This window comes from Hyperolius riggenbachi, chromosome 4 (assembly GCF_040937935.1).
Source record: "Hyperolius riggenbachi isolate aHypRig1 chromosome 4, aHypRig1.pri, whole genome shotgun sequence".
Taxonomy (NCBI): domain Eukaryota; kingdom Metazoa; phylum Chordata; class Amphibia; order Anura; family Hyperoliidae; genus Hyperolius; species Hyperolius riggenbachi.
Window position 1 is genome coordinate 457,189,617 of NC_090649.1, and position 19,023 is coordinate 457,208,639.

General features: G+C 47.3%; 1 protein-coding gene across 2 annotated transcripts in view; it reads left to right on the top strand.

Moving 5' to 3' along the window:
• Window positions 1-19,023, top strand: part of LCLAT1 (lysocardiolipin acyltransferase 1) — a 162,995-nt gene that overhangs the window by 91,647 nt on the left and 52,325 nt on the right. For both annotated transcript variants that reach the window (XM_068232773.1, XM_068232772.1), the window contains exon 5: window positions 118-234. In XM_068232773.1, the coding sequence (XP_068088874.1) occupies window positions 118-234 (117 nt within the window). The remainder of the gene's footprint in view (window positions 1-117; window positions 235-19,023) is intronic.

The following is a 19,023-nucleotide window of genomic DNA, read 5'->3' on the forward strand; positions in this document are numbered from 1 at the left end:
TGTTTACTTCTAACAATGATTGAGAATCATGCAGGAGAAACTTTAGGTAAATCAGGAGTTGTTTTGACTTGTTTACAAGATTTCCATTAAAATGGTTTCCTTTTTATTTACGTGTAGACTACACCAAATCCCGTAGCCACGAGTTTGCCGAGAAGAACTCTCTGGAGAAGTATGAGTACGTCCTGCACCCCAGAACAACGGGGTTCACCTTCATTGTGGATCGTCTGAGGGAAGGTAATTATCTCTATTAGCCTATGCAGCGTGTAGCATTCACTGAACTTTTACAGATAAATAAATTGTGTTGTATTTATATTTTTCCAATGAAACGATTGCTTTCAGTATGATTTCACAGCACCTGAATGTGTCCTCCATTTATGTTTAAGGGGTTCTAAAATTTATCAACACAAAATGAAATAACTTACCATGCTGAAACCTGAAGTGAGAGGGATATGTGAGAGGCTGCTATATTTATTTCATTTTAAACTATACATGTCAAACTCTGGCCCGCGGGCCAAATCTGGCCCTCGGAGCCATTAAATTTGTCCCTCTCTAGACCACCAGGGAAGCTATATTGGAGGTGAAGCCCTAGAACACCAGGGAAGCCATATTCGAGGTAGAGGGAAAGCACTAAACACTTGGGAACTGTATAGGGGAGTGGGGACCACTAGACACCAGGGAACTGTATAGGGGAGGTAGGACCACGAGACACCAGGGAACTGTATAGGGAAGGGATGAGGACCACTAGACACAAGGGAACTATATAGGAGTTTGAGGGGGGGAGGCAATTAGACACCAGGGAACATAAGGTGGCCAGTTGACATTGGGTTGGCCCACAACTTTGTCCCAGTGTTCAATTTCGGCCCACTTTGTATTTGAGTTTGACACCCCTGTTTTAAACAATGCCAGATGCCTGGCTGTCCTGCTGATCCTCTGCCTCTAATATTATTATTATTATTTAGTATTTATATAGCGCCGACATATTACGCAGCGCTGTACAGTGTATATATATGTATTGTCTTGTCGCTAACTGTCCCTCAAAGGAGCTCACAATCTAATCCCTACTAATACTTCTAACAATAGACCAAGATCAGATGTTTCTGACCAAAATCTGACTAGATTAGCTGCATGCTCTTTGACTGAAAACTACTGATGCCATTATGCCAGAAAGATCAGCAGGACAGCCAGGCAATGTGCATTGTGTAGGAAATAAATACAACAGCCTTCAGATACTTCTTACTTCAGGCTCCTTTTAAGCCCCAGAACGACACTTTAAAACAGCAACACCTTAAGGTCTGTTCCCACGACACAATTTTTTTGCCAATTTTTCCCGCAATCATTTCTGCGATTTCTCGACATGGGTACGTTTATTCGATTCCCTTGTGACGCGTGTTGATCATGACCATCATGGCGGATCAGGACTTTAAAGTGTACCTGAGATGAGAAGCGTCTCAGGTTCCATACTTACCTGGGGCTTACTCAAGCCCCCTTAAAGAGAACCAGAGATGAAGCACCCTCTTGTATTTTACCTTATAAATCAGTGGGAACATGACAGTAAACACCTACCCTGCTCTTTGTTTCATTGTTTTCTGTTTAATCTGACTGTTATCACCTCTGATAAGAATCCCCGACTGAGCATTCAGTCTAGCTTTGCTACGGAAAGATTATACCTGAGTCTGTCTTCTCTGGTGCTTTTTCAAGCCCAAGCCTGCCCCCTTGTGGCTCTGCTATAATGACTCAGCTATAATTATTCCCTGCAATGCCAGACTGAATGCTCAGTCCGGGATTCTTATCACAGCTGATAACAGACACTTTTAGCAGTGAGGATGAAACAGAGAGCATGGTAAGGGTTTTCTCTAATGTTCTTACTGATATATATGGTAAAATACACAAGGGTGCTTCATCTCTGGTTCCCTTTAAGGCCTCTCGTTCCTCACCGTCTCCCGGGTGACTACGGTTGCCGGCAGTTATGCTCGAAAGCCTGGCCAGGCGTGCTCCCCTGTCACGCTCCCATCCCTGGGCGTGTTCTGTGTCTGCGCACCCATACCGGGCACCGGTCAGCAGTACAGATGCTGACCTGCAGGCTAACTTCTCACTTCATTTATTTTTTTCTCCCTTACTACTATCTTTCATAAAGTTCCTCTTTAACTTTAAGGCCCAAAATATCTCCTAAGAAGATGCTAACGTTTCATGAGACGGGGTGTGACAACTATCAGGGCGGCTGAACTCGGCATTTTCCCCAGCATTGTTCCTCCTGACCTGTGCGCCGTCTGGTGATTTGTCATTTTATTTTGGAATAAACATAGCGGGGAGGTCACATTGATGTCCTGTAACTTTCCATCTCAGCCAGGGAACCGGACACATCGGTCACATAAACACAGATCTCTGCGCAGAAGACGCATTCCACAACTTTCACCCCGATCCTTTCTCTTCTCATCTTCCGAGGAAACCGCCAGGGAAAGAAAAATGCCAGAAATGGCTATTTTCTCCGCAGTCCGCCCGGAGATCGTGTTTACATCACTCAGCATAATCTGCGCTTCAACGACAACTTTCATCCCCGGTGGCTTCCGTGTGAATTCATTTCGGATCTTGGCTGCCTGCGATCCTCGGGGAGAAAAGCCAATGCAAAGAGCATTATTTCACGCTAAAAATAGGACTGCAAATATAGTCACAGGAATCAAATTTGCTTTTCTTAGTCTGCGGCTGAACATGCGGCATCACTGAGCTGTGACTGCTGTGATTCACAGAGCCGTCTAAGCAGATGATCGGGGGGAGAAGGAAGAGCAGCAGTCATGCCATGGTGGGGGGGCGGCTGGGGGGGGGGGGACTAGTCTGTGTAATATAGAGCAGTAATAGAGGCTAAATCGCAAATAACCTCTTATGACCTTATGTGTCTTTCCTTTATAGGTCCACACCCACAACACTATTTTCCAGACTTCTTTTCTTGATGAATTATCGTATTCGTAATATCGCTTAATATCGTTTAATGGCGACTTTTAACTACAGCAGATTACCCACTACGGTTGTTAGTTTTGTACGAGCAGTTGTTAAGATTTACGCTAAAGTCATTAGATTTTTTAGCAGAAATTTGAATGATCGTTTAAGCGATCGATCACATCTCGTTGTTCGTTGATTTTGAAAGTAGGATCAGGGAACGATCGAACGTCTTCAGCCTCTTATCTTGCCCAGCTCTGCAGTTCTGCTGCCCTCTGCTTACAATTTTTTTCAGCTCAGATATCCTCTAAGGTGAACGTGAATCAAGTAGAATGATTAATTTTAATAATTATTAATAAACAAATGATGTACCTACAAATGAATATTACATACTTACCTCACCGTCAGTTCCTCTCAGAAGCTCACCATTTTCTTCTAAAAATGATTCCTTCCTGTCCTGACTAGCTAGATCTTGATACATCAGTTGCTGTCAGTTATATATCAGTTGCTGTCAGTTATAACTGAAAGGGCAACTGAGGTGCAAGGTAAAGTCCATGTTTCCTTATGCCTCAAGTTGGAGATATTATAGTTAAACAGTGTGCTGACTAGGAAGCCGTTATGGGGTCATCACCTTTTTTTAAAAAAGTAGGACAGAGAATTCCAGCGATCACAGTGGATAAACAGGACGTGGGAGAGGAGAAAGAGATTGATGAGCAAACTACATGGGAGGTAAGTATGTAGAGTGTATGTTTATTTTGACTTTTAATTTTCAGTTCAGGTTTGCTTTAAAGAGAAACCGTAACCAAGAATTGAACTTCATCCCAATCAGTAGCTGATACCCCCTTTTACATGAGAAATCTATTCCTTTTCACAAACGGATCATCACGGGGTCTGTATGGCTGATATTGTGGTGAAACCCCTCCCACAGTGTGATGTCAGCACCATGGTTCTGACCTCACTCTGTGGGAGCCTCGTTGCATTGTGGGAAATAACAGCTGTTTCCAACTGCTAAAAAAGCAAGCAGCATCTCCTTCCACTGACATCACCTGCCAGCAGTAAAAATATTGCCATGTGATAAATGTCAGAATGTAAATCAGGGAGAGGAAATATTTTACAATGGGACACTGACTAAATCATTTAGACATAATTGAAGCATTTTTTTATTACTTTATTTTCATCTGCGTTCCTCTTTAAATGTGTGAAGATAGCAGTTTTCTGTTATTTTCAGTTTATTTTACATTTCTTCCATCCCCAAGGCAGATTCCAGGGACCTCGGCGCTCGCTGCTGCCGACCGGTGTAATGCAGCAACTCATCTATTTTCTGCACGACCGTTTTCCCTTGTGGCTCTCGTATCTGTGATGATAAGACACTAACTTGGATGTTTTGCTCTTTGTGAAGGCACAAACTCATTCCGTTTCCATACGCCGGGGTTTCAGACAGGATGATTTGAGGGCTCTGCTGTCTGTGCCAGAATGTATTGATTTAAGGTACTTGAAAAATAGCTCCATCTTCAACGCAGTGAAGGTGGTTGTATTATACAGTGCGTCTGCTGAGCCAAAACATTGCCGATTTGCTCTCTACAGACTTATTGCATTGTAGAGGACTCCACTCACTCATACACTAGAGACCAGTGACATTGCTGAGAATGCAGCCTATCCATTCACTGGAGACCAGTGACATCACTGAGAATGCAGCCTATCCATTCACTAGAGTACAGTGACATCACTGAGAATGCAGCCTATCCATTCACTAGAGTCCAGTGACATCACTGCGAATGCAGCCTATCCATTCACTAGGGACCAGTGACATCTCTGAGGAAGCAGCCTATCCATTCATTAGAGACCAGCGACATCACTGAGAATGCAGCTTTTCCAATCACTAGAGACCAGTGACATCACTGAGAATTCTGCCCATCTATTCACTAGAGACCAGTGACATCTCTGACAATGCAGCCTATCCATTCACTAGAGACCAGTGACATCACCGAGAATGCAGCCTATCCATTCACTAGAGACCAGTGACATCACTGAGAATGCAGCCTATCCAATCACTAAAGACCAGTGACATCACTGAGAATGCAGCCTATCCATTCACTAGAGACCAGTGACATCACTGAGAATGCAGCTTATCCAATCACTAGAGACCAGTGACATCACTGAGAATGCAGCCTGTCCATTCACTAGAGACCAGTGACATCACTGAGAATGCAGCTTATCCAATCACTAAAGACCAGTGACATCACTGAGAATGCAGCCTGTCCATTCACTAGAGACCAGTGACATCACTGAGAATGCAGCTTATCCAATCACTAGAGACCAGTGACATCACTGAGAATGCAGCCTATCCATTAACCAATAATGGTCTAAAGTAGTGACACAGTTGTGAGAAGTTTATGAATCTTTTAGAAAATGTCCATGTTTTCATGTGCATGTAGTAGCTGGATAGTGTACTGGTTAAGGGCTCTGCCTCTGACACAGGAAACCAGGTTGAAATCCTGGATCTTCCAGTCCAGTAAGCCTGCACCTATTCAGTAAGGAGTCCTTGGGCTAGACTCCCTAACACTGCTACTGCCTACTGAGTGCCCCCTAGTGGCTGCAGCTCTGGCGCTTTGAGTCCACCAGGAGAAAATAGCAATATAAATGTTATTTGTCTTGTCTTTCCTCCCATGTGCCTTAGTTTGATCTTATTCCTGAGCCAATTCATTATAGTATCGGGCTACATGCAGCATTTCATTAATTCGTCGGTGTTTCCTGCCCCTGTCCAGCCCACCCTAAGGAGGTTTCACTGGACTCTCTGAAAGGGGTCAGGGAAGTTCCCAAGACATGAAAAGGGCATATTATCAGACTTTTATGACCATTGTGTAAGTATGGCCTACCTCGTGTAGGTGTCGTTCATTGTAGTTTACTATAATATATAGTCCTGCTTTGAAAAAAAATCTAATCTTGCCCTAAGTGAGCTCTTAGCAGCTAAGCCCACTTCTTTGCAGTCTCATAACAGCAGGCTGTTTAATTAACCACAGCTGATTATAGGATTTAAATATCAAGTTTTATCCAGCCTCATTTACTTAGAGAGCGAAACGCCGACCTCTGCACTGTTACCGGTCCACCGAGAGCGTCCTAGTCAAACCTTTTCTGGGTCAAGTGTTCCTGCACTCACCCAAAACTAATGGGGTTACGGTTGTCTTTTGTCCGCCGCCCGTTACATATTCTGCTTGATGACTCTTGTCTGTGGTCCGTTATAATGTGGCGGCAGCCAGACTAATCTACTCCTCCCAACGTTCTGTCTCCACGTATGCAAATCGCTTCACTGGCTCCCAATACACTTCAGAATCAGCTGTCAGATCCTATGTTTGGTCTACAAATCTATACACAAGTCCTGCCCCACCTACATCTCTTTTCTCCAAGGTGATCCAGCACAGCTCTTTTATCAGAAAATTACTTAATTGGATCATAAAAAGTACATACATCATAGCTGCATAGTGGCTACGGTCCACCGTTTCGGACCATCACAGTCCTTGTTCACGCCACACAGCCAAATGAACAACTGCAAGCATGCTCCTTATATAGTCAAAACTATGACATGGCAACCAATCAGAGGAACCTATGCAAATGACTAGACCTGATGGGGAACTACAGGGCTTGTCCACAAAGGGTACCGCCCTCCCACTCCATTGGTCAAACATTTTGAAATGCATGATGTCATTGCAACAACATAAACGTAAATGAAAAACATTGCTAACTCTGATCTATGGCACCTATTGGAAATCTAAAAAGATCCAGGGTAAAATCCAGGGCATCATGATGCAGAGGGCATGGGCACAGACATGTCATAAGCAATATAAAAGTGCATATAAGAGTACACCGAGCGCTGCCCGCCGTCGCCATGGCAACCGACGTTACATGACCGCCAATGCGGAAAGACGTACGTAAGGACGCCTATACAGGCCTCCAATTATCGCCGCGATGCGGAAAAACATACGCATTGTACGCGTATCAAAATAAGGAATGAACACAAACAAAAGTACGCATGCCCAATGCTATCAATAGATGACCTGGTTTCAACCCATAAAGTAACACCCCTAGTTCTATAATGCATTATAAAAAGTGCAAAAGAACATAAGATACAACATGACAATAAGAAAAGGACCCTTAAAGAGAATCTGTATTGTTAAAATCGCACAAAAGTAAACATACCAGTGCGTTAGGGGACATCTCCTATTTCCCTCTGTCACAATTTCGCCGCTCCCCGCCGCATTAAAAGTGGTTAAAAACAGTTTTAAAAAGTTTGTTTATAAACAAACAAAATGGCCACCAAAACAGGAAGTGGGTTGACGTACAGTATGTCCACACATAGAAAATACATCCATACACAAGCAGGCTGTATACAGCCTTCCTTTTGAATCTCAAGAGATCATTTGTGTGTTTCTTTCCCCCTGCAGCTATCTTCCACTGAAGTGTCAGGCTGTTTCTTCCTGCAGAGTGCAGACAGCTCTTCCTGTATGTAATTCCTCAGTATGTGAAAGCCCAGCCAGCTCAGAGGAGGATTTATCCAGCTTGTAAAAGATAAGAGAGAAGAGAGAAGCTGCCCTAATCTAAATAATACACAGGCAGTGTGCAGAGAGGGGGCTGGAGGGGGGAGATGCATCACAGAACCACAACACTGAAGAACTTGGCAGCCTTCCAGACACAGGCTGACAAGTCTGACAAGAGAGAGATAAGTTGATTTATTACAGAGATGGTGATAGTAAAACGTGCTGCAGTAAGCCAGAACACATTAGAATAGCTTTTGGAACTTGTAGGATGATAAAAAACAGGATGCAATTTTTGTTACGGAGTCTCTTTAAGCTCAACACACACCATACAATCTTGGTTGTACAGATTTACCAAATCTATGTAGTATAAGGGCCAACAGATTGAAAATACCTGGAATGATTGATTGGATAAGCTCTTATACTACATGAAAGTGGTAAGATTGAACAATCAAGATTGTATGGTGTGTGTTGAGCCTAAAAGGCACCCCCCACCCCCAAAACAACAGACACAGAACCATAGGACATTTACCATACAAAATTTAAATCGTATTCCTTATTTAATCCCCCACGACCAATGGTCCCCAATTCCCTAATCCAACGTGCCTCTATTTTTAACAATTCTCTACCCCTATCACCCCTAAACCCACGGGGCACCCCATCAATTACTTGAACTCTAAGCTGACTGACATCATGTCTAAATTGAACAAAATGTTCTGAAACTGCATGGTCCAAGCTTTTACCCCTGATATTGGATTTGTGTTTAGAAACACGATCTTTGAGCTCCTGTGTGGTTTTTCCCACGTAACAGCTGCCACATGAACATTTAAGCATATATACAACAAAGCGTGAACAACAAGAAAAACGACCTCTAATCGCATATCTCTTTCCAGAAGAAGGGTGAGAGAAAACATCACCTCTAATAACGCTATAGCACATGTGGCAGCTGAGACAAGGGAAAGTACCACACACACGAGGCACCTGTATATTGGAACCACGATTAGGGTCTGAGTGAACAAGCTTGGATCTTAACAAGGGGGCCCTTCTGTAGGAAAATGAGGGAGGCTGCTGGAATTCAGGAACATGTGGGAGGGAATCTTTAAAGGTGCGCCAATGTTTGGTAACAATGCGTTGTGCCTCATCACTAATAGTGTTGAAGGTAGAGACGAATGCTATTCGTCCCACATTCCTGCCCCTGCTACCCAATTTGTTTTTTCTCTTTGATCAGTGTATCAGAAGGATAGCCTCTAGACTGGAATTTCCTGCCAATCTCCACCAGTCTCCTTTCCCTCAATTGAGTGTCACCAACAATTTTCGACACCCGATCATACTGGCTATTAGGAATGCTGACCACCTGATGACGTGGATGGAAGCTATCAAAATGAAGCACCGAATTCCTGTCCGTACTTTTAACGAACAGGTCCGTGCTGAGCTTCCCATCCTTCTTAAAGACACAAGTATCCAAAAATCTGGAATAAAGCCGCTTTTGATTCCATTTTGTTTACGATTGTGAGGATACATCGAGAACTACAAGTGATCGATGAGAAAGTAAAAGCTCTAGAAACGGAACTGCGCCATACACTGACGGGGGAGGAGTATGACCAATATATGGAAAGTCTTGATGACAAGATGGAAACTTTCCTGCACTCCCAAGAAGAGACGAAACGAGCGCAGTTTAACGAGATGTCTCGGATTATACCAGTGGTTACGTATATACATGGCAGAAGGTTCCTAACCCTGCAGCAAGCAGGGGAAGAGGACGCGGCCGACCCAGACCCTGCAACCCTCCCCGCCCGAAAGGTGAAGCAGCAGGCAGCTCTGCAGAGGAGAGCAATACATCTGAGACCTCGGTACCCTCGGGGGACTCCTCACCTGCCAGCACAGGAAAAGGAGCCGCAGGGGCGGCAGGAAACACCAGTCCAAAGGGCAAAAACAACAGGAGAGATCCAATGCAACTACGCCAGAGGAAAACGTCGTTTCCCTAATTGTAAACATTTCAGATTCTCCCCTTAGTGCGATTGAGGAGAGGGTTCTTAATTTTGGACTTTCTTTTTGTCCTACCAATTTTCCCAATTTTTTTCTTTTGGACACCGAATTGCATACTTTTTTTAGATCAGTGAAACTTAAAAAAATTTTCAGTACTCTTCCCGAACGTCCGGTTGCTCAGGAAATTGAAGGACATGGTCTTTACCTTAAGAATACTGGCCTCAGGAATAAGAGTGCATTTAAGCCACCTTCCAATCCTGCTATTGAACTTTTCATATCTAATGTCAAAAGAGAACTGGCCATCATTGAGGCTGAGTGCAAAAATGGCCAACGGAGAACTGTGAGGAACGTTCAGCGATTATTAGTCTTCAAGAGCGGAAGGACATTACGATTCGTCCAGCTTACAAAGGAGGGGCGGTGGTGGTCCTTAATATGGCCTATTATGTGGAGGAGATATATGCGCAGTTAGCCAATGGTGATGTGTATGAAGAACTGCCCATATCGAGTACAACAGAAACTTAAGGGACTTGTTGATAATGCCGTTGGTCAGGGTATTGTGGAAGAGGACTTAAAGGACTTACGAGGCCTGATTTTTAAAAAATAAACAAAAAAAGTTAGATACCTGTGTGTTTTTGTAAGGCACGGAGGACGCCGTCTGCGCCCTCCGTGCCGTTCCGCCGGGTCCCCGCTGCTGAATATCCCCCCGAACGACCCCCGACCGCACGGCCCGGGTCGGGCTCTCCAGCCTTCACCAAGATGGCCGCCGGAGCTGGCTGCGCAGTCCGCATAGCTGCGAGTGCGGCTGCGCAGCTCTAAGGCCAACCTCCCGATCCACGTAACAGTAGCGTGGATCGGGTAGTTGGCCTTAGAGCTGCGCAGCCGCACTCGCGGCTATGCGGACTGCGCAGCCGCGGCCAGCTCCGGCGGCCATCTTGGTGAAGGCTGGAGAGCCCGACCCGGGCTGTGCGGTCGGGGGTCGTTCGGGGGGATATTCAGCAGCGGGGACCCGGCGGAACGGCACGGAGGGCGCGGACGGCGTCCTCCGTGCCTTACAAAAACACACAGGTATCTAACTTTTTTTGTTTATTTTTTAAAAATCAGGCCTCTTAAGTCCTTTAAAACAGTTCTTGATTAATGAACATCCTGCAGTCCCTTTATTCTATACACTGCCGAAAATACATAAGGGCCTCCACCGCCCCCCCCCCCCCGGACGACCTATTTTTGCCGCAGTGGACTCTGTGTTCACTCCTGCGGCACAATTTTTAGACAAGGTGCTACAACCATATGTTACGCAGTTAGACTCCTACATTAAGGACACAGGAGATTTCCTGAATAAGCTTGCCTCTATAGAGCAGGTGGAGGGGACACTGTTGCTGGTCACCATTGATGTCGAGAGCCTCTACACCGCCATCCCACACGATGGCGGTGTAGAGGCTGTAGACCACTATTTGTTCACCCGGTCCGACTACGATCACCAACAGCGTGGCTTTTTGATGGCGCTTTTAATTTGATTTTGCGGGAGAATTTTTCTTTTGAGGGTCGATTTTTTTTTTTTTTTTTTTTCTGCAGGGATTTGTACCGCCATGGGGTCGAACGTGGCCCCCTCTTATGCTAATCTTTTTATGGGTCTCTGGGAGGAGGCCTTTGTATACCATGACCCACTGTTCACGATGTACGCCAGAGGATGGTGGCGGTACATCGATGACATTTTCTGTTTGTGGGCGGGGCCATGTTCGACCCTAACAGCGTTCGTTGACAACTTACATAGCAAATGCAGACATATTCGCTTGGTGGTCAACGCGGACCGGGAGAAGGTGTCCTTTTTGGATACTTGTGTCTTTAAGAAGGATGGGAAGCTCAGCACGGACCTCTTCGTTAAAAGTACGGACAGGAATTCGGTGCTTCATTTTGATAGCTTCCATCCACGTCATCAGGTGGTCAGCATTCTTAATAGCCAGTATGATCGGGTGTCGAAAATTGTTGGTGACACTCAATTGAGGGAAAGGAGATTGGTGGAGATTAGCAGGAAATTCCAGTCTAGAGGCTATCCTTCTGATACACTGATGAGATACCAAAAGAGAAAAAACAAATTGGGTAGCAGGGGCAGGAATGAGGGACGAATAGCATTCGTCTCTACCTTCAACACTATTAGTGATGAGGTACAACGCATTGTTACCAAACATTGGCGCACCCTTAAAGATTCCCTCCCACATGTTCCTGAATTCCAGCAGCCTCCCTTATTTTCCTACAGAAGGGCCCCCTTGTTAAGATCCAAGCTTGTTCACTCAGACCCTAATCGTGGTTCCAATATACAGGTGCCTCGTGTGTGTGGTACTTTCCCTCGTCTCAGCTGCCACATGTGCTATAGCGTTATTAGAGGTGATGTTTTCTCTCACCCTTCTTCTGGAAAGAGATATGCGATTAGAGGTCGTTTTTCTTGTTGTTCACGCTTTGTTGTATATATGCTTAAATGTTCATGTGGCAGCTGTTACGTGGGAAAAACCACACAGGAGCTCAAAGATCGTGTTTCTAAACACAAATCCAATATCAGGGGTAAAAGCTTGGGCCATGCAGTTTCAGAACATTTTGTTCAATTTAGACATGATGTCAGTCAGCTTAGAGTTCAAGTAATTGATGGGGTGCCCCGTGGGTTTAGGGGTGATAGGGGTAGAGAATTGTTAAAAAGAGAGGCACGTTGGATTAGGGAATTGGGGACCATTGGTCGTGGGGGATTAAATAAGGAATACGATTTACATTTTGTATGGTAAATGTCCTATGGTTCTGTGTCTGTTGTTTTGGGGGTGGGGGGTGCCTTTTAGGGTCCTTTTCTTATTGTCATGTTGTATCTTATGTTCTTTTGCACTTTTTATAATGCATTATAGAACTAGGGGTGTTACTTTATGGGTTGAAACCAGGTCATCTATTGATAGTATTGGGCATGCATACTTTTGTTTGTGTCCATTCCATATTTTGATACGCGTACAATGCGTATGTTTTTCCGCATCGCGGCGGTAATTGGACGCCTGTATAGGCGTCATTACGTACGTCTTTCCGCATTGGCGGTCATGTGACATCGGATGCCATGACGACGGCGGGCAGCGCTCAGTGTACTCTTATATGCACTTTAATATTGCTTATGACATGTCTGTGCCCATGCCCTCTGCATCATGATGCCCTGGATTTTACCCTGGATCTTTTTAGATTTCCAATAGGTGCAATAGATCAGAGTTAGCAATGTTTTTCATTTACGTTTATGTTGTTGCAATGACATCATGCATTTCAAAATGTTTGACCAATGGAGTGGGAGGGCGGTACCCTTTGTGGACAAGCCCTGTAGTTCCCCATCAAGTCAAGTCATTTGCATAGGTTTCTCTGATTGGTTGCCATGTCATAGTTTTGACTATATAAGGAGCATGCTTGCAGTTGTTCATTTGGCTGTGTGGCGTGAACAAGGACTGTGATGGTCTGAAACGGTGGACCGTAGCCACTATGCAGCTATGATGTATGTACTTTTTATGATTTAATAAAGTAATTCTCTGATAAAAGAGCTGTGCTGGATCACCTTGGAGAAACTATACGCTATACCCTGTGGGTACAGGTGTGGAGCCGCTGCACGCTTATTCCCTGACATCGCTTGTGTGTGGTCTCACACATCTTTTTGGCTGCCACCTACATCTCTGACCTGGTCAGCAGATACACACCAGGGTTCTCCCCAGAATTTTTTTTCAGCCGGGTGGCATGAAAAAGTAGCCGGGTGGGGAAGTCAGGGCCCTTTTCCACTAGGTAGTGCGATCGCAAATGCGCTGCGATCACGCAACCTACACTTTACACTACCCGTGATTGCTCCATATACAGTAGCTGCTGGGAACGGAGCACGATCGCCCGACAATTGTGATTCAGAAAAATATGACGCAAGCTAGTGGGAAATGAGCATCGTGATTTACATGTTATCACGGTGCTCATCAAAACGGCTGCGATCCGCTTTCTGAAGCGGATCGCAGGTAGTGGAAAAGGGCCCTAAGGTCATGCTGGGTGGAAAAGAAGGGTAACACCAAAGTGGTGTGGGTGGGTAAGTCAGGCTGGTGGGTTGAGTAAGTGGGTAGGTAGGTCTAGGGTAGGCTTTTGGTCAGGCTGGTGGCTAGTGGGGAGGTGGTCAGGCTGGTGGGCTAGTGGGGTGGGTGGTCAGGTTGGAGGGCTATTGGGGAGGTGGTCAGGCTGGTCGGCTAGTGGGGAGGTGGTCAGGCTGGTGGGCTAGTGGGGTGGTGATTGGGCTAGTGGGGAGGTGGTGAGGCTGGTGGGCTAGGTTGTCAGGCTGGTGGGCTAGTGGTCAGGCTAGTGGGGTGGGTTGTCAGGCTGGTGAGCTAGTGGGGAGGTGGTCAGGCTGGTGGGCTAGTGGTCAGGCTGGTGAGCTAGTGGAGTGGTGATTGGGCTGGTGAGCTAGTGGGGAGGTGGTCAGGCTGGTGAGCTAGTGGGGTGGTGATTGGGCTAGTGGGGAGGTGGTGAGGCTGGTGGGCTAGTGGTCAGGCTAGTGGGGTGGGTTGTCAAGCTGGTGGTCAGGCTGGTGGGCTAGTGGTCAGGCTAGTGGGGTGGGTTGTCAGGCTGGTGGTCAGGCTGGTGAGCTAGTGGGGAGGTGATTAGGCTGGTGGGCTAGTGGGGAGGAGGTCAGGCTGGTGGGCTAGTGGTCAGGCTGGTGAGCTAGTGGAGTGGTGATTGGGCTGGTGGGCTAGTGGGGAGGTGGTCAGGCTGGTGGGGTGGTGATTGGGCTAGTGGGGAGGTGGTGAGGCTGGTGGGCTAGTGGGGTGGGTTGTCAGGCTGGTGGGCTAGTGGTCAGGCTAGTGGGGTGGGTTGTCAGGCTGGTGAGCTAGTGGGGAGGTGATTAGGCTGATGAGCTAGTGGGGAGGTGGTCAGGCTGGTGAGCTAGTGGGGTGGTGATTGGGCTAGTGGGGAGGTGGTGAGGCTGGTGGGCTAGGTTGTCAGGCTGGTGGGCTAGTGGTCAGGCTAGTGGGGTGGGTTGTCAGGCTGGTGAGCTAGTGGGGAGGTGGTCAGGCTGGTGGGCTAGTGGTCAGGCTGGTGAGCTAGTGGAGTGGTGATTGGGCTGGTGAGCTAGTGGGGAGGTGGTCAGGCTGGTGGGCTAGTGGTCAGGCTAGTGGGGTGGGTTGTCAGGCTGGTGAGCTAGTGGGGAGGTGGTCAGGCTGGTGGGCTAGTGGTCAGGCTGGTGAGCTAGTGGAGTGGTGATTGGGCTGGTGAGCTAGTGGGGAGGTGGTCAGGCTGGTGAGCTAGTGGGGTGGTGATTGGGCTAGTGGGGAGGTGGTGAGGCTGGTGGGCTAGTGGTCAGGCTAGTGGGGTGGGTTGTCAAGCTGGTGGTCAGGCTGGTGGGCTAGTGGTCAGGCTACTGGGGTGGGTTGTCAGGCTGGTGGTCAGGCTGGTGAGCTAGTGGGGAGGTGATTAGGCTGGTGGGCTAGTGGGGAGGTGGTCAGGCTGGTGGGCTAGTGGTCAGGCTGGTGAGCTAGTGGAGTGGTGATTGGGCTGGTGGGCTAGTGGGGAGGTGGTCAGGCTGGTGGGCTAGTGATTGGGCTGGTGGGGTGGGTAGTCAGGCTGGTGGGCTAGTGGTTAGGCTGGGCGGCAGTGTGCTTTGCGCGCAGTGTGAGGTAGGAGAATGCAGAACGATTTAAAAAAACACCTCCATGTTCTCCCCAGGCTGCAAGCAGTGCGGAGTAGGGGAATGCCCACAAGTGCAGTAGCTGGGGTCTGGCCTCAATTCCCCCCCCCCCACCCCCGCTCAACCAGCTCCTCAGGCGGTGGCAAATTCAGCGTCACTGGCTTTCGGCTGTCTCAAACGCTAGAGCACAAGCCTGCCGCCTGATCCACGTTGTCTCATGTCCTCTCTCCGATGCTGTGCACACTAAAAAGTATGTGCAGCATCGGAGAGAGGACATGAGACAACGTGGATCAGGCGGCAGGCTTGTGCTCTAGCGTTTGAGACAGCCGAGAGCCAGTGACGCCAGCTACTGCACTTGTGGGCATTCCCCTACTCCACACTGCTCGCAGCCTGGGGAGAACACTGAGGTGTTTTTTTAAATCGTTCTGTGTTTGTTTTTTTTTTTATTCCCTGCAATAAATAGCTAGCTCCCAAATTCCCCCCGACAACCCGTCCGCCCGCAACTTCATTCACACGGCCTGTCAGCCTGTTACAGTGTCCGTGCACGCAGATTGCGCCTCTGAACTGTGTCGGCTGCCTCGCTCGTGCGCCGCCTCCTACCACTGTTCTGCATGGAGGTCTCTGAAGAAACAGTCTTCAGCCTCACGCGATGGTCCCGCCTCTACTGCTCGGCCAATTAATGCACGAGCTCGCCGGGAAGCGCGAGATCTCGTGCACGGAACTGTGTAGCTTCAGGAGCAGCGCTGCTTGTTGTTTTTTTTTTTTTTTGCGAGAGTGCCCAGCGCGATAGCCGGGCACCGGTTATGACAACTGGAATGCAGCCAGCCGGGCGGTAATTGAATTTACCCGGGCGGCCCGCCCACTTGTTTGATCCTGGGGAGAACACTGCACACCTGGCCGCCCACTTCGCTCCTCCAACAACCTTCTCCTATCCTCTCTGCGTATCTCGCACTCCCATGCATGACTTCAGGACTTCACCAGAGCTGCCCCCATCCTGTGGAACTCTCTCCCACTGCTCATCAGGCCTGCCCCCTCTATCAGCACCTTCAAACAAGCCTTTAAAACTCACCTCTTCATGGAGGCCTATTTCCCCCCCTAATTTCTGCCCTAACTCTCTCTGGAAAGAACCTTTTTCAATGCAGACCCCCTCCTTTTGTGTCACCACCCCTTCCCTCTATATTAACCATTCTCAATCTTTTTAGCCTGGATCAAATATTTTTGGGATCTCAAGGAACCCCTGCATTTGTTTTGCAGGAGGCATGGCCTTTAAAAGTAGGTGTTTATTTCACTACCACCTATTACAGTGCTGAAGAATCTCACGACAACCGGGCTCCCTTCACCCCTGCACCCCCTCCGTGAGTGTACGGTCCGCAAGGGCTATCCTTACATCCCCTTTATGGGTAGCAACAGTAGACAGTGAGCTCCTCTGACGGACAGCTGTTGACATGAATTATCCAGTGTACTTTGTGAAGCCTATGAATATCTCCTAACACTGATTAGTATGTTGATTTGCTCATGTGATCGCAGTATACCATACGGTCAATGAATTGAAGCCCTCTAGGAGTGAAGAACAAAACGGGAAGCGTTCCTGTTGAGCTATCAGAGGGAGGAGGAGAGCAGAGAGGGACAAGGAGCTGCTCACCTTGGACTCTGGCTGAGATTTCACTGCAGAGCACCAGCTATATCACAGCTTGGCTGGCAGAACGCGCTCTACAAGGGAAGCCAACAATTGCTCGTCTGTCGGGTTTGATGCGGCGGTGGCCTCCGGGACTGTTAGAGGATTGTGAATGTCAGAACTCGGGCTGGTGAAGTCCTGCTGAGAGCTGCTGATGGGGCCGGGCTCTGCATAGCATTGTACTGCCTGTGTCACTTGTGGGCCCACAGCCATTGGTTTACAGCATTTTAATTGTTTTACTGTTTATAAGGAGGTATGGTCGGATGGGCAGCACGGTGGTGTAGTGGTTAGCACTCTCGCCTTGCAGCACTGGGTCCCCGATTCAAAGCCCAGCCAAGGCACTATCGGCAAGGAGTTTGTATGTTATCCCCGTATCTTCGTGGGTTTCCTCCAGACACTCCAGTTTCCTCCAACATCCCCAAAACTTACACTACACAATACATACATAGGACTATGGTAATAATAATAATAATCCGAACATTTGTATAGCGCTTTTCTCCTGTCGGACTCAAAGCGCTCAAGAGCTGCAGCCACTGGGACGCGCTTTAGGAGGCCACCCTTCAGTGTTAGGAAGTCTTGCCTTGAACTCCTTACTAAATAGGTACTTGACCTAGCCAGAATTCAAACCCTGGTCTCCCATGTCAAAGGCAGAGCCCTTAACCTGCCTGGCGTTCTATTAAGATCGCCAGGCAGGCTGCGGGAGGGTTTTTTTTTAATAAAAAAAAAACTATTTCATGCAGCCAACTGAAAGTTGGCTGCATGAAAGCCCACTAGAGGGCGCTCCGGAGGCGATCTTCCGATCGCCTCCGGCGCCCAGAATAAACAAGGAAGGCCGCAATGAGCGGCCTTCCTTGTTTTGCTTATATCGTCGCCATAGCGACGAGCGGAGTGACGTCATCGACGTCAGCCGACGTCGTGACGTCAGCCGCCTCCGATCCAGCCCTTAGCGCTGGCCGGAACTTTTTGTTCCGGCTGCGCAGGGCTCAGGCGGCTAGGGGGGCCCTCTTTCGCCGCTGCTCGCGGCGAATCGCCGCAGAGCGGCGGCGATCAGGCAGCACACGCGGCTGGCATAGTGCCGGCTGCGTGTGCTGCTTTTTATTTCAGCCAAATCGGCCCAGCAGGGCCTGAGCGGCAGCCTCCGGCGATACTGGACGAGCTGAGCTCGTCCAGACCGCCCAGCAGGTTAAAGAGACACTGAAGCGAAAAAAAAATGATGATATTATGATTTGTATGTGTAGCACAGCTAAGAAATAAAACATTAAGATCAGATACATCAGTGTAATTGTTTCCAGTACAGGAAGAGTTGAGAAACTCCAGTTGTTATCTCTATGCAAACAAGCCATTAAGCTCTCCGACTAAGTTAGTCGTGGAGAGGGCTATTATCTGACTTTTATTATCTCAACTATTCCTGGACTATTTACTTTTCCTCTGCTAGAGGAGAGGTCATTACTTCACAGACTGCTCTGAAAGACTCATTTTGAATGCTGAGTGTTGTGTAATCTGCACATATTATAGAATGATGCAATGTTAGAAAAAACACTATATACCTGAAAATAAAAGTATGAGAATATTTTATTTGCTGCTAATCTTCTAGTAATTATTCATAGTACACAACCAATTCACTATATCATGTTTTTTTTTTTCGCTTCAGTGTCTCTTTAACCAGTACACTATCCAGCCACCATATAGGAATTAGATTGTCAGCTCCTCTGAGGGACAGTTAGTGACAAGACAATATACTCTGTACAGCGCTGCTGAAGATGTTGGCGCTATATAAATACTAAATAATAATTACAAAAAAAATGCCGATTTCTGATTCCGAAGGAATTCCACATTCCGTGAATTCTCTTTCCGATTTCCCCAGAATTCTGCAGAAATCGGAATTTACGAGTAAATGATATTTAATTTCAATCAATGCAGATTGCCTGGCTGTCCTGCTGACTCTCTGCTTCGAATACTTATGGCCATAGCCCCTGAACAAGCATGCAGATCAGATTTTTTGACCCAAGTGTTACCCAATTAGCTGCATGCTGGTTCCAGATGTGTGCTCCAGACACTACTGCAGCCAGAGATTAGCAGTATGCCAGGCAACGGGTATTGTTCAAAAGGAAATAAATATGGCAGCCTCCATATCCCTCTCACTTCATATTCTCTTCAACCCTTTAGAGGCTTGCAAGTGCCCTAGGTCAATTTTTTTTAGTGCAGTTGTTACATGTCCTTGCTACTAACTACTACTGCTGCAA